Below are 12203 nucleotides of genomic sequence, written 5' to 3'. Positions count from 1 at the left end.
ACACACACACACACACACACACACACACACACACATTTATAAAGAAATCTGGTTCAGCTTTTCTAGTTTATTCCCAATGGGAGGATTGGTTTATTCAGCCAACTAGTATTGAAAAACTTAAGGACTTTCACAGAAAACCTCCCCTTAGTGTTTTAAGACTTTTCCACTATTTGATTCCATAGTAATGAGTAGTTTTGAAATGTCTGTATCAGTTAACATTATTAATCCATGCCTTTTTTTTCTTTTTGCTTCTAAGAGCAAAGTCCTTTTCTCTAGACCCCCTGAGTCACTGATCTACCTATGAAATTAGAATTCAATGAAAAAAATGTGAAAAAAAAACCCAAGGTAGTATTCAATTTCTGACACTTAAAATAGGATAATGTAGCAAAACAATATCTTATTTATTTATTTATTTTAAAGTTTTTTGTAGAGATGGAATCTCACTTTGTCTTCCAGGCTGATCTCAAATTCCTGGCTTCAATCTATGCTCCCGCTTTAGTCTCCCAAAGTGCTAGGATTACAGGCATAAGCCACCAAGTCCAGCCAAGACAACAACTTTATCACTTCCTTTATCTAGTACAGATGCTCCTTGACTTACAATGCGGTTATGTCTCAATAAACCCAACATAAGTTAAAATGTTTTAAGTAAAAATTGTATTTAAGATACCTTCATAGCTTAGTCTAGTCTACCTTAAATGTTCTTAAAACACATTAGCCTAGAGCTGGGCAAAATCTTCTAACACAAAGTCTGTATTATAATAATAAAGTGTTGACCATCTCATGTAGTTTACTGAATGTTGTACTGAAAGTGAAAAACAATAGCCGTATGGGTACTCAAAGTAAGATTTATGCTGAATGCATTATCACTTGCACACCATTGTAAAGCTGAAAATTTGTAAGTTGAAATTTTAAGTTGGGGGACCATCTGTATATCAAATCATGGAAGACCCACCTCATAAGATTTTCCATTTAACTTCTGACAGTGAAGCAAGGAGTTGGTTGCTGTTTTAAGGGGAAAAAAAAAAAAAAAGCCAAATAAAAGGTAGCATGGCACACTAGTAAAAGAAGTGCAAAGTAGAAGATGACAAGGAAACTATGAAAAAGGCGGAAGCTAGGAGAGTGAAAAGAGCAGACTTCTGTCCCAATTTTCCATTTTTTGACACATCTTTTACTACGCACTGGTAGAAGGAAAAAAAGTGAGTTAAGTATGTGATGGTAACTAAGTATGTGAGGGCAGAACAAAAAGAGACCCCTGTCTCCCTTTTCTCACTCTGTTTAAGATTCTAAAAAGACATCACTTATTTGGTCGTCTCTACAACCAATGTATAGTACGGCCACATCAACTTGGCTGCAAAGCAGAGGGTAAGACAAAGAGAGATCCTACACTGAGCTTTCCTGAGTCACTCTCAGTTCCTATATACTATGGGCCTGCCACAGGGTTCCTGTGCCAGGGTGTGGTGGCCATGCAGCACGGACTAGGGTATAGACTGCTGGGACAGCAGGGTAGATGGGATATGATGGGAACACAGAGGTCTCTAGGCAATGTGAACTAAAGTGAGAAAAAGTCAACCAGAGAGCCTGGGCCTGTCCAAGCCAAGAGCAACCATATCAGTATCATACCACCACACCACACATTATCTACAAAGTCAGCAGAACAGGGACACAAAAATATAGAAAGGTATTGATTTTTCCTTGCCATTATGAGGTCCTAAAAGCCATACGCACCATGTAGGGAAGAGCTATCTGAGAAACTGAGCATGTTTATATAGGACAGAAAAACTCTACTTTTTGAATTACCCAATTAAATAAAACTTAAAATTGAGTTGGACATTTCATTAACCTTTTTTCTCTGCTAACACGCAGGTAGAAACTAGAGCAAAAGACAATTAGCTATAGACAAAATTAAAAATTAAGTATTTTCTGGACATCCAAATTATAGTATGAGTTAAATCATGTATCTCTGATATATATATGTTAGTTCAAACAAACAAAAACAGCTTATACTCTACCTGTCTGAAGAGGTTAGGGAAGTCATCTGCATTGTTGACTTTTCTAATTCCCTTCCCTCCTCCTCCTTCTGAGGCCTTGATCATTACTGGATATCCAACTTCCTCAGCTGCCTTCAAGAAGAAAGAAAAAAAAATAGAAGAAATAGTGTTATTACTAGGGAAGGAGAAAACTGGCATTTTTCTCCCTTTAAGAATGCAGTCAGTAAGTCTAAATATAGTAAAATAGAAAGATCTTCAAGATATACTATTAGGTAAAAAAATAAATAGTAGAACAATATTTGCAGTATTAGGTTGAACCAAAAGAAATTGCCTTATTCATAGATTTAAAAAATGACTGAATATAGGCAATTTCTTATGGTTCAATCTAAAGTAATGTCACATGGGTCAAAAACAAAATTATATATGCATTCATACACCTACATATGTAAGTGCAAAGAACTGAAGTCCAGAGTACATACCAGCAATGATTTAGAAAAGAAAGATGGGTCCGGGCTCAGTGACTAATGCCTGTAATCACAGCACTTTGGAAGGCCAAGACGGGCGGATCACCTGAGGTCAGGAGTTCGAGACCAGCCTGACCAACATGGAGAAACCCCGTCTCTACTAAAAATACAAAATTAGCTGGGCATGATAGCACATGCCTGTAATCACAGCTATTCGGGAGGCTGAGGCAGAAGAATCGCTTGAACCTGGGAGGTGGAGGTTGCAGTGAGCCAAGAGATCATGCCATTGCACTCCAGCCTGGGCAACAAGAGTGAAACTCCATCTCAAAAAAACAAAAAAAAACAAAGAAAGATGGGTGGATATAAAACTTTCCTTTTTCACTGTATATATTTCTGCATTATTGGAATTTCTTATATTATGCAGGTATCCACGTATCACAATTAAAAAAAAAAAAGACATAAAGAGTTCATTTAAAATAAGCTAAAGTGGGGTTGGGGTCAGTAGCTCATGCCTGTAATCCCAACACTTTGAGAAGCTGAGACAGATGGATTACACCTGAGGTCAGGAGTTTGAGACCAGCCTGGTCAACATGATGAACCCCTGGCCCTACTAAAAACACAAAAAATTAGTTGGGCGTGGTACTGCATGCCTGTAATCCCAGCTACTCGGGAAGCTGTGGCACGAGAATTGCTTGAACCCAGGAGGCAAAGGTTGCAATGAGCCAAGATCGTGCCTCTGCATTCCAGCTTGGGCAACAAAGTGAGACCCTGTCTCAAAAAAATAATAAAATAAAATAAAATAACCAAGTCATTCCTTTGTCAAAATATTCCAGTCTTTTAAGGTTTTGCTACATTATAATAATATCTTTAAAATATATCACCAGGCCTGGCCCAGTGCCTCACACTTGTAATCCCAGCACTTTAAGAGGCCAAGGTGGGTGGATGACTTAAGGTCAGGAGTTCGAGACCAGCCAGCCCAACTTGGTGAAACCCTGTCTGCACTAAAAATACAAAAGTGGGCACCTGTAATCCCAGCTACTCAGGAGGCTGAGGCAGGAAATCACTTGAATCTGGGAAGTAGAGGCTGCAGTGAGCCGAGATGGCACCACTGCACTCCAGCCTGGGCAACAGAGTGAGACTCCAACCAAAAAAATAAAATAAAATAAAATAAGTATCACCCAGAAAAAGAACATTTCAATGTTTAAGCTATGTCAATCGATTAGGAATGAAAATCTTTTACTCGCAGTCTCACCTTTTCTAATGTTTCCTTAACTCTATTCTTTCCTATGCTCATATAAACAGAATTAGTATAATGAACTCAATTGCTGAGTGATAGATGATCAAAGAGATAGCATAAGTGTGGAGAAAGACTTAAAAAAAAAGGGGTATCCCACAGGAGGTCAGTAAGTAAGAAGGTAGGCCTTTTAAAAATACATGAAAGCTTTAGTCACAGGTAGCCCATTAAAAATATTTTGGAAGAATTTTAACACTTTAATATAATATTAAGTAAGAAGCGGGGAGGTAGAAGGACAAAAAAATATTAAGTAAAAAAAAGTATTATGAATATCAACGCAATACATATATTAAGACCCAAAACTTATAATTATCATAAGTATAGGAATCTCTTAATAAAGATTTTTATATGATATAAATCTATGAGTTGAAAAGGATAAAAAACATGAATATGTTAACAGACATTATCTTTGGATGGTGTGTTTACATGTGGCTTTATCATCATCATTGGCTTTTCAAATTTTCTACCAGAAAACGCTGTTTATAATTATACCAAAAAAAAAAAAGACTGTTAGTTGATAAGCAAAAAAAAAAAAAAAAAATAGCTAGTTCCTTACAAAGAGCTTCTACTCTTTTGCAAATTATAGCAAACAAAATGAAGCATTTGCAATTCAATTAGAAATATTAATTCTTCTTATTAAGGAGATTACAGGATGTTTAACTTAAAATGCAAACAATATAGCAAAATTATTTGAACATTCAGTATCCCTCTTGAATTTATAACACACGAGTCAAACTAAAGCAATGTATTTTTCTTACAATAACCTCTTTCATTATCTTTCATTATACCTGAAAGCATAACCAACACTTTAAACTATTTATAAAAATTAAAGGGGAACAAATTGGAGGGAACTATAAGGAAAGAAAAGTTAATGGTGGGGAAAGGATCTCCTTTTGCCTAGGTTCACATTTTTACATGGATAGACAACAATTAGGAGTAACACTTTCAGTCTTTCTCGGTTCACTCCCTTGCTCCTCCCCAAGGGAAAAATAATAAATTATGTGATTGGTCAACTTGGAAGGAGGGACTGAATATGCATAGCTCAGCCTTTTCCCCTTTGGGATCAGCCCACTGCACAGGACATACGCTCTTTGTCAGCTCTCAGCCATACACTAAGCTGAATTAAGCTCGCTCTCTGTCGAGGGAAATCTGTGGTCATTCAGCACTGCCAGTAACCAGTGGGTGAGTGAGCCTGCTTAACTTTGGTGTTCAGTTTACAAATCTGATTGTTGCTGCACACTTAAGCCATTTTCACCAACATCACTGTTCGTAATAAAGCTGACTGTTTAATCTCTGCCTCCTGGCTTCTTGGTTCTGAATTCAACCAGTGGAAAAAAGTATGTTGTTTGTTGTCCCTGCCCTCACACACTAACAGGTGGTAGAGAGAGAGAATCAGCACCTCCTTAAAACTCTGACTTAATCACCTAAGAAATGTTCTGTCTAGATGAGCAGCCTGCTTCAAAATGAATTTAGATTGTTTACATTTAAAGTCACTTCCTCAATCTGTATTTTTTAAAGTAAAAAGACTTATGCAATCTAAAGAGAAACCAGAGTATTCTATACTTTTAAACTACACCTCCTGGTCTTACATCCCTAACACCACCTTGGGTATATATCATGAGCCAGGCTCCCAATCTCCACATTTGTGACTATAATTGGTCAGTTGAAAGGTATCACTCCCTGGAGTTAGTAACCTACCTGTAGCCCGTCATCCACATCTTTCACATAACCTTTTTCATACAGCTCCTGGGGAACATTTAAGATACGTTTTGAAAAATCATTTTCCTGCCAGTCCATACGAAGACCTGCAATAGACAATAGCAACTTAGGGCAATTACAAGAGCTTCTGCTCTTGTCAATTTTCTGCTCTGCATTCTTTAAAATGCTATCATATTTATCCAAAACTGAGAGTGGATGGGAGAAAGAAGGATGCCATAAAACCCTGACCAGTCCTTGGGGTTAACAGGATTTAGCCACAGCATGACCCAGCAACTTGGGTTCTTATGCCGGCAAAAGCCACATGAGCTAACAGGGAGCAACTTATAAAAATGCAAAGACATACAAGACCAAAACAAACAAACAAAAAAAGAGCATGGCATACTTCTCACAGCAACTCAGCAGGCAAAATACCTTCAAACTGTGTGTTCAGGCCTGCTCCAGGGCCAAGAGGTCTGGGAAATAATTCAATCTTTATGAGCCCTTGGAAATAGAAATGGCGGTTTTATCGGCCTCAGCAGAGTCATGATTCCATGCTCTCTGAACGTCCCTGTACTCAGCCACAAGGGGAACACTATAGCCTCTCCACTCAAACAAGAACAAATTCAACCGTTTATTTTAAACGATTTGACCCAGCAGATCTGGAGAGGATATTGCAACCTCCCTGGAGAGCCAAAGTAACAAGGGTTCAAATCTGTTCAGCCTCAAGACAATGGTCATTCCCATTTAAAAGAAGTTTTAGTGTATGTCTGCTCCCAGTGCTTGAGTACTAAAAAAAAAAAAAGAAAGAAAGATTCATATTGTTATCAGCTATAATAATTCACATGGAACTCTTTAAGGGATTTGTTGAGAATAAATCATTTTCTGAAAATTCTTGCCCCTCTGGCATGCCTGGAAGAAAGGTTAATTACTGACCTCATTTTCTGCATCAAGGGCAACTGAGGTTGAATGGTTTTTAAACAGTCAAAGCAAATTATCAATAGCTTGTGGGTTGATACCAAGAAAACACTGGCAAGTAAACATCTGAGTAGGTTTTAGGTTTTTCTTAGTGATCCAGACTACTCCCAGGCAGGTCCGAAGACCTAATTCCACCTGGGAAGCCCACCTCTGAGGAAGATTGTAGCCTACCCAGAGTACATCTAAACCCACAAAACCATGTATGTGCTTTCCCAGAGTTTCTCCAAGTTAACTCACAAGATCACTCTAGATCACAGTTTAGCATCTGTGTCCCTGGAACTAAATTTACATTCCTAAGATAAAAGAATCACAGGTGTATTAATTAAGCCAGGAGCTACAAGATACCATTAATCAACCGTATTCCATTTCCTGTCAAGTATCCCAATACCTTTTCAAAAGAGGTAAGTCCCAAATATCCTACTGAGCTATTTTGTACTTCAAGATACAAACAAGAATTCAGTTCTTACCACTGCCGCTCCAGGGAAGAGTTGGGATACCTGCAGTTTGAGCCACTATGGAAGATGCAATCTTATCCCCTAAAGCCCACATGGCCTGGCTTGGAGGACCTAAAAACAAAACAGGAAAAGAATCCTGACTGTAACATTTTGGCCTCATTTCTGGCACATGTAGTTGCCCTGTATCATAGCTATTTATGTATTTGTCTTGTCCTCCCCTGACCCCTCACATATCAAGGAGATCATAAATTGATTATGGGGACTATTATGCTTTGACTTATCTTTGTACCATCTATGAAACCTAATGTAGCTTTTTGTACAGAGTGAGAGCTCAATATATATAAACATATGCTGAATTAAATTTTTGACAAATCTAGCTATAATGTTATCATTCTTCATGATTCAGCTTTACCAGATCAATAGTCTTCTTTTTTAAGTCAATATCCTGAAATAAGGACTTTAAAGTTTTAGGATTCAAGTCTGAAATAGTATACCCTCTTTGGTCTTAGGGGAATCCAAAAAGGAGACTTATCTTTAATAAGGTTTACAAAACATAATGTTCATTGTTTAAGGTTCCTGAGACAGACAGAAAAATACTTTGAGCTATATAACCTCTCTTTTTCTCTCTGGTATAAGGACAGCAGAAAAGTCAGAAGTATCTCTCACCTGTAGCACCTATATGCTTAAATGCAAAGGTGCTGATTCATATTTAACGGCACACTGCCAGGGCATCCTGAGTATTCAATTATCTTCACTATCTAAAAACAGGTAATTTTCCCACATGCTTTCTTACGGTTAGTTGCAAAGTTTTAAAAGGTCAGTGTTTTAGAAACCAAAGCATTCTCCATATCTCCATATCGGACCCAGGGACAGAAAACAAAATCAAGATGAAGTGAGATAAGCAAGAAATGAAAAAAATGAAAGAAATGAAGAGGGTCACTCTGAGAGTTAGTAATAGATTGAGAAAAAAAAGAGAGAGAGAGAGAAAGAGAGACAGAGAGAGAGAGAGAGAGACAGAGAGAGAGAGAGCCCAGTACATCTTAAACAGAAGAAGATCAGACTATAGAGTAAAATGTGGGCAAAATTGACAAAAAGAAACAGAAAGACAGGGACAGTATGACAGAACGGCTTACCCATGAAGGCAATGCCATTTTTCAAGAGAAGTTCCGGTAGTTTGGGATTCTCAGAAGCATGACCCCAGCCAGCCCACACTGCCTGCAAGGGAATACAATATAATTCATTCTTAAAATTCATTCAAAACCCCCACAAACTGCATGACTCTCTATCCAGGCTGGCCCTATTTCATGAGGTACAAGAGTTCCACAGCAGCCTAATGCTTAATTCAGCTTCTATGCTTGATTGTTGGCAAACTCTTTACAGAGTAACAGTAAGTAGTCCATTGTGGCAAGATCTCTGAAGGGGTCAAAACCAAGTTGAAACTGATATTAAGATCCAGTTATTCTTGTTGCTCTTTAGGAAACTCAATTCATAGCCTAGGCTGTAAAGGGCATTTTCTAGAAATACTGGCTATGTTTCACATATTCAATTACTATGGCCACTCCATTACATCTTTATTGATTACACTGCCATTTAAGTTTAGAGTTTTTTCTCTTGGGGCTTTAAGACACCTACCTTAAACTTACTAACACAACGTGACAGGGAAGAAATGGCCTATTTCTTTAATATACCACCATCATTTAGGCTAATATTCCACAAGAAACAGGTAATTTTTACTTACTTGGGATGGCTCAAAGGTGAGATACCTAGAATAAATAATCTCTGAAAGATGCTTCCAAACTTTGTTTGTATTAGGTTTACTTTATTTTTAGCCATTCCATTATTTCCAACTTTCTTTTCCTTATTTGGTTTAGTTATCTCATATACAGGCATTTAATAATTTTCAAAAAAGATGCTTTACAAAAATGTTCTTCTCTGGATATCACCCTGTGCCTAACTATAAAATGGCTGAATTTGGTTTTAAAGGACACATTGGCATCTCTTACTTGTACTGGGATCCTTTTAGCGATATCAAGAATTAATTCCACATTTGCATAGTTGTTGTTGTTTGGTCCTCCAGGCACTGGCACGTAGTGATCTGCCATCTTAATGTATTCTGAAAATGCAAGCGAATTAATAGAGAACACGATTGTTTTATTCCAAAAATTTAATTGCAAAGCAAAACTATGTAAAGGTCAGGAACTATCATAATTAACCACAGGACAAAGAGCATTAATAGGATAATTTCCAGGACCATTTAGTTGGGGTCTCTTAGTTTGTTAAGTCACAAGCACTAATACGAGTTACCCCCATATTTAGAAGCTCTTATACTAAAACAGCAGTTCTCCAATATTTCATTTTGTAATCTTTCTGAGGAATCTTCTATATCAAGGCTGATGTGTCTCTCAGTGGCCCAAGCGCAATTACTCTATTCTGAGAAAAAGTTCTAGTCCTGACATTCTTTGTCTTTAACTGGCACTGGACCTAGACCCTTTTCCTGGTGCAGAGCTTGACAGAATGGAGAAAGATAGGAGAGCCTGAATGGCTTGCAAACTGGCTAAACAAGAAAGGTTAGTTACAGGAGTGTCTGGAAAGAGTGTATCTGGAAACAGGTATTTGAAAGAAACTTGAGAAAGATAGCCACTTTCTCATGTATATTTGTTGTACAGTATTCCCTTTCAAATTTGTTACCTAACATCTATCTTCCTATTCTGGCAATGACAATTGTAACAGAAGAGCTACCACGTGTAGGGACTGTAACTAACACTTTATATATACATTATCTCATTTAATTCTGTCATCAACCCAATACATGATATGTGACAGAAAATGATGGCTTGGAGGAGTTAAGTAACTTGCTCAAAGTTCATTTCCTCCATTTATATATTTATTTTAGCTTTCAAATTTCAACTCAAGCATCCACCATTATTTATTAACAGTTCTTTTATCTCGTTCTTTTCTAAAAATTTAAGTTACAGGATACATGTGCAGGACATCCAGGTTTATTACATAGGTAAACATGTGCCATGGTGGTTTGCTGCACCTATCAACCCCATCAGTTAGGTATTAAGCCCCACATGCACTGGCAAAGGGCATGAACAGACACTTCTCAAAAGAAGACATTTATGCAGCCAACAAACATATTTAAAAGGAAAAAAAAGCTCAACATCGGTGATTATTAGAGAAATGCAAATCAAAACCATAATGAGATACCATCTCATGCCAGTCAGAATGGTGATTATCTTGTTCTTATTTCTAAAAGATTTTACGTCCTTTCCAAAAAAAAAAAAACTACTAAAAAAAAATTCTGCTAGAATGTCTTCAAAATTAAAACAGGTTTATTGTTCTCTTTGATTATAGGAGGGAAAGCATGTAAATTATTAAATAATGTTAGATAATACAACAGACTATAACAATATTATATTTTAAAAGTCAAAATTGGCTGGGTGTGGTGGCTCACGCCCGTAATCTCAGCACTTTGGGAGGCTGAGGTGGGCAGATCATGAGGTCAGGAGATGGAGACCATCCTGGCTAACACGGTGAAACCCCATCTCTCTAAAAATACAAAAAATTAGCCAGGGATGGTGGCACATGCCTGTAGTCCCACCACAGACAGAGTGAGGCTGAGGGAGGCTGAGGCAGGAGAATCGCTTGAACCTGGGAGGCAGAGGTTGCCGTGAGCCGAGATTGAGCCACTGCACTCCAGTCTGGGGGACAGAGTGAGACTCTCACCCATTGTCCCACCTCAAAGACAACCAGTTTATGCTTTATTGTATATAAATATATATTTTTTGGTATATATATATGTTTAATTTTTTGATGGATAATTAATATTTCAATAGGCTATATAATTCATTTGACTACTAACTTATTGATGGAAGTACAGATTATTTACAATTTGAAAAATAATAAAATAATGTGTACCCCTGTATGGCTGTCCAATTATATCCACAGATACGCTACTAGCAATAAAACTACTGGGTCAAAAGGTATTCATATTTTCAGACTCTCACTAGCAACATGGGTACCAAATACTCTCACCTATGTTAGGTATTATGAATGTTTTCAATTTTGTGAGTTTTGTAAGTTAAAAAAAAAATCTTTAGTATTGTTTTGGTTTAGATTTCTTTTTTGTTTGTTTGTTTGTTTTTGAGACAGGGTCTCACTCTGACACCCAGACTGGAATGCAGTGGCATGATCATGGCTCACTACAACCTCGACCTCCTGGGCTCAGGTGATTCTCCCACCTCAGCCTCCAGAGTAGCTGAGACTACAGGCATGTGCCTCTATGCCCAGCTAATTTTTGCATTTTTTGTAGCGACAAAGTTTCACCACATTGTCCAGGCTGACCTTGAACTTCTAGGCTCAAGTGATCCGCCTGCCTTGGCCTCCTCAAGTGCTGAGATTACAGGCATGAGCCACCATGCCTGGCCCTCCATACTTTTTATCAGTAAGGTATAATCTCTTAATCTTAAGGTACAGTATCTTCACAGATAACATGACGAATAATATGGTATCAAGGATTTGCATCAAAATAATTGTGCATGGGGTTAAGAATACAGATGAAACTAGATTAGCCATGAGTTGATAATTATTGATATTGCATGACAGGTAGATGGGAAGGGATTAATTATACTCTTCAACTTTTACATAGTTAAACACACACACACACACACACATCAAAAAACACATTCATTTAAAATGCAAATCCTTAGATGTCCAACACACACACATACTCTCCTCAAAAGACAAAGTCTGTGCTTCAGAGGATGGAAAACAAGGTCCCCCTTGGCAAATACTATATCACATCTTGTAGCCCCTGTAATTTCTATAAAACCACTTGTGTCATACCTTTATGCATTTGTATATGCTGTTCTTTCTGTCTGGTACACCTTTCTCTCCCTTCAATTGCTTCACTCTTACTCATTCTTGGTTAGACATAATCTCTTTCAGAAAGCTCTCTTTTTTTTTTTTCGTTGAGACTGAGTCTCGCTTTGTGGCCCAGGCTGGAATGCAGTGGCACTATCTCGGCTCACCACAACCTCCTCCTGGGTTCATACAATTCTCCTGCCTCAGCTTCCGAGTAGCTGGATTTACAAGCACCAGCACCATGCCCAGCTAATTTTTGTATTTTTAGTAGAGACGGGGTTTCATCATGTTGGAGTCCCAAACTCCCGACCTCAAGTGATCTACCAGCTTCAGCATCCCAAAGTGCTGGGATTACAGGCATGAGCCACCACACTCAGCCTAAGAAAGCTTTCTCTTAAGACTGTCCCCAAGAATTAGATGTCTCATCTCTGTGTTCTCACCGGACCCTGTGCATGTTTCTTTT

At 37.9% G+C, this 12203-nt stretch overlaps 1 protein-coding gene across 4 annotated transcripts in view; it reads right to left on the bottom strand.

Moving 5' to 3' along the window:
- ACACA (acetyl-CoA carboxylase alpha) overlaps nucleotides 1–12203 on the bottom strand; it is a 360465-nt gene that overhangs the window by 188584 nt on the left and 159678 nt on the right. For all 4 annotated transcript variants that reach the window (XM_011953628.1, XM_011953625.1, XM_011953626.1 and 1 more), the window contains 5 exons: nucleotides 8878–8987; nucleotides 8008–8089; nucleotides 6887–6985; nucleotides 5445–5551; nucleotides 2010–2120 (listed from right to left, as the gene is read on the bottom strand). In XM_011953628.1, coding sequence (XP_011809018.1) covers nucleotides 2010–2120; nucleotides 5445–5551; nucleotides 6887–6985; nucleotides 8008–8089; nucleotides 8878–8987 — 509 coding nt within the window. The remainder of the gene's footprint in view (nucleotides 1–2009; nucleotides 2121–5444; nucleotides 5552–6886; nucleotides 6986–8007; nucleotides 8090–8877; nucleotides 8988–12203) is intronic.

This window comes from Colobus angolensis, unplaced genomic scaffold, assembly GCF_000951035.1.
Source record: "Colobus angolensis palliatus isolate OR3802 unplaced genomic scaffold, Cang.pa_1.0 Scaffold37, whole genome shotgun sequence".
NCBI lineage: Eukaryota > Metazoa > Chordata > Mammalia > Primates > Cercopithecidae > Colobus > Colobus angolensis.
The sequence above is the reverse complement of the archived record's forward strand: the minus strand, read 5'-3'. Positions and strand labels throughout refer to the sequence as shown.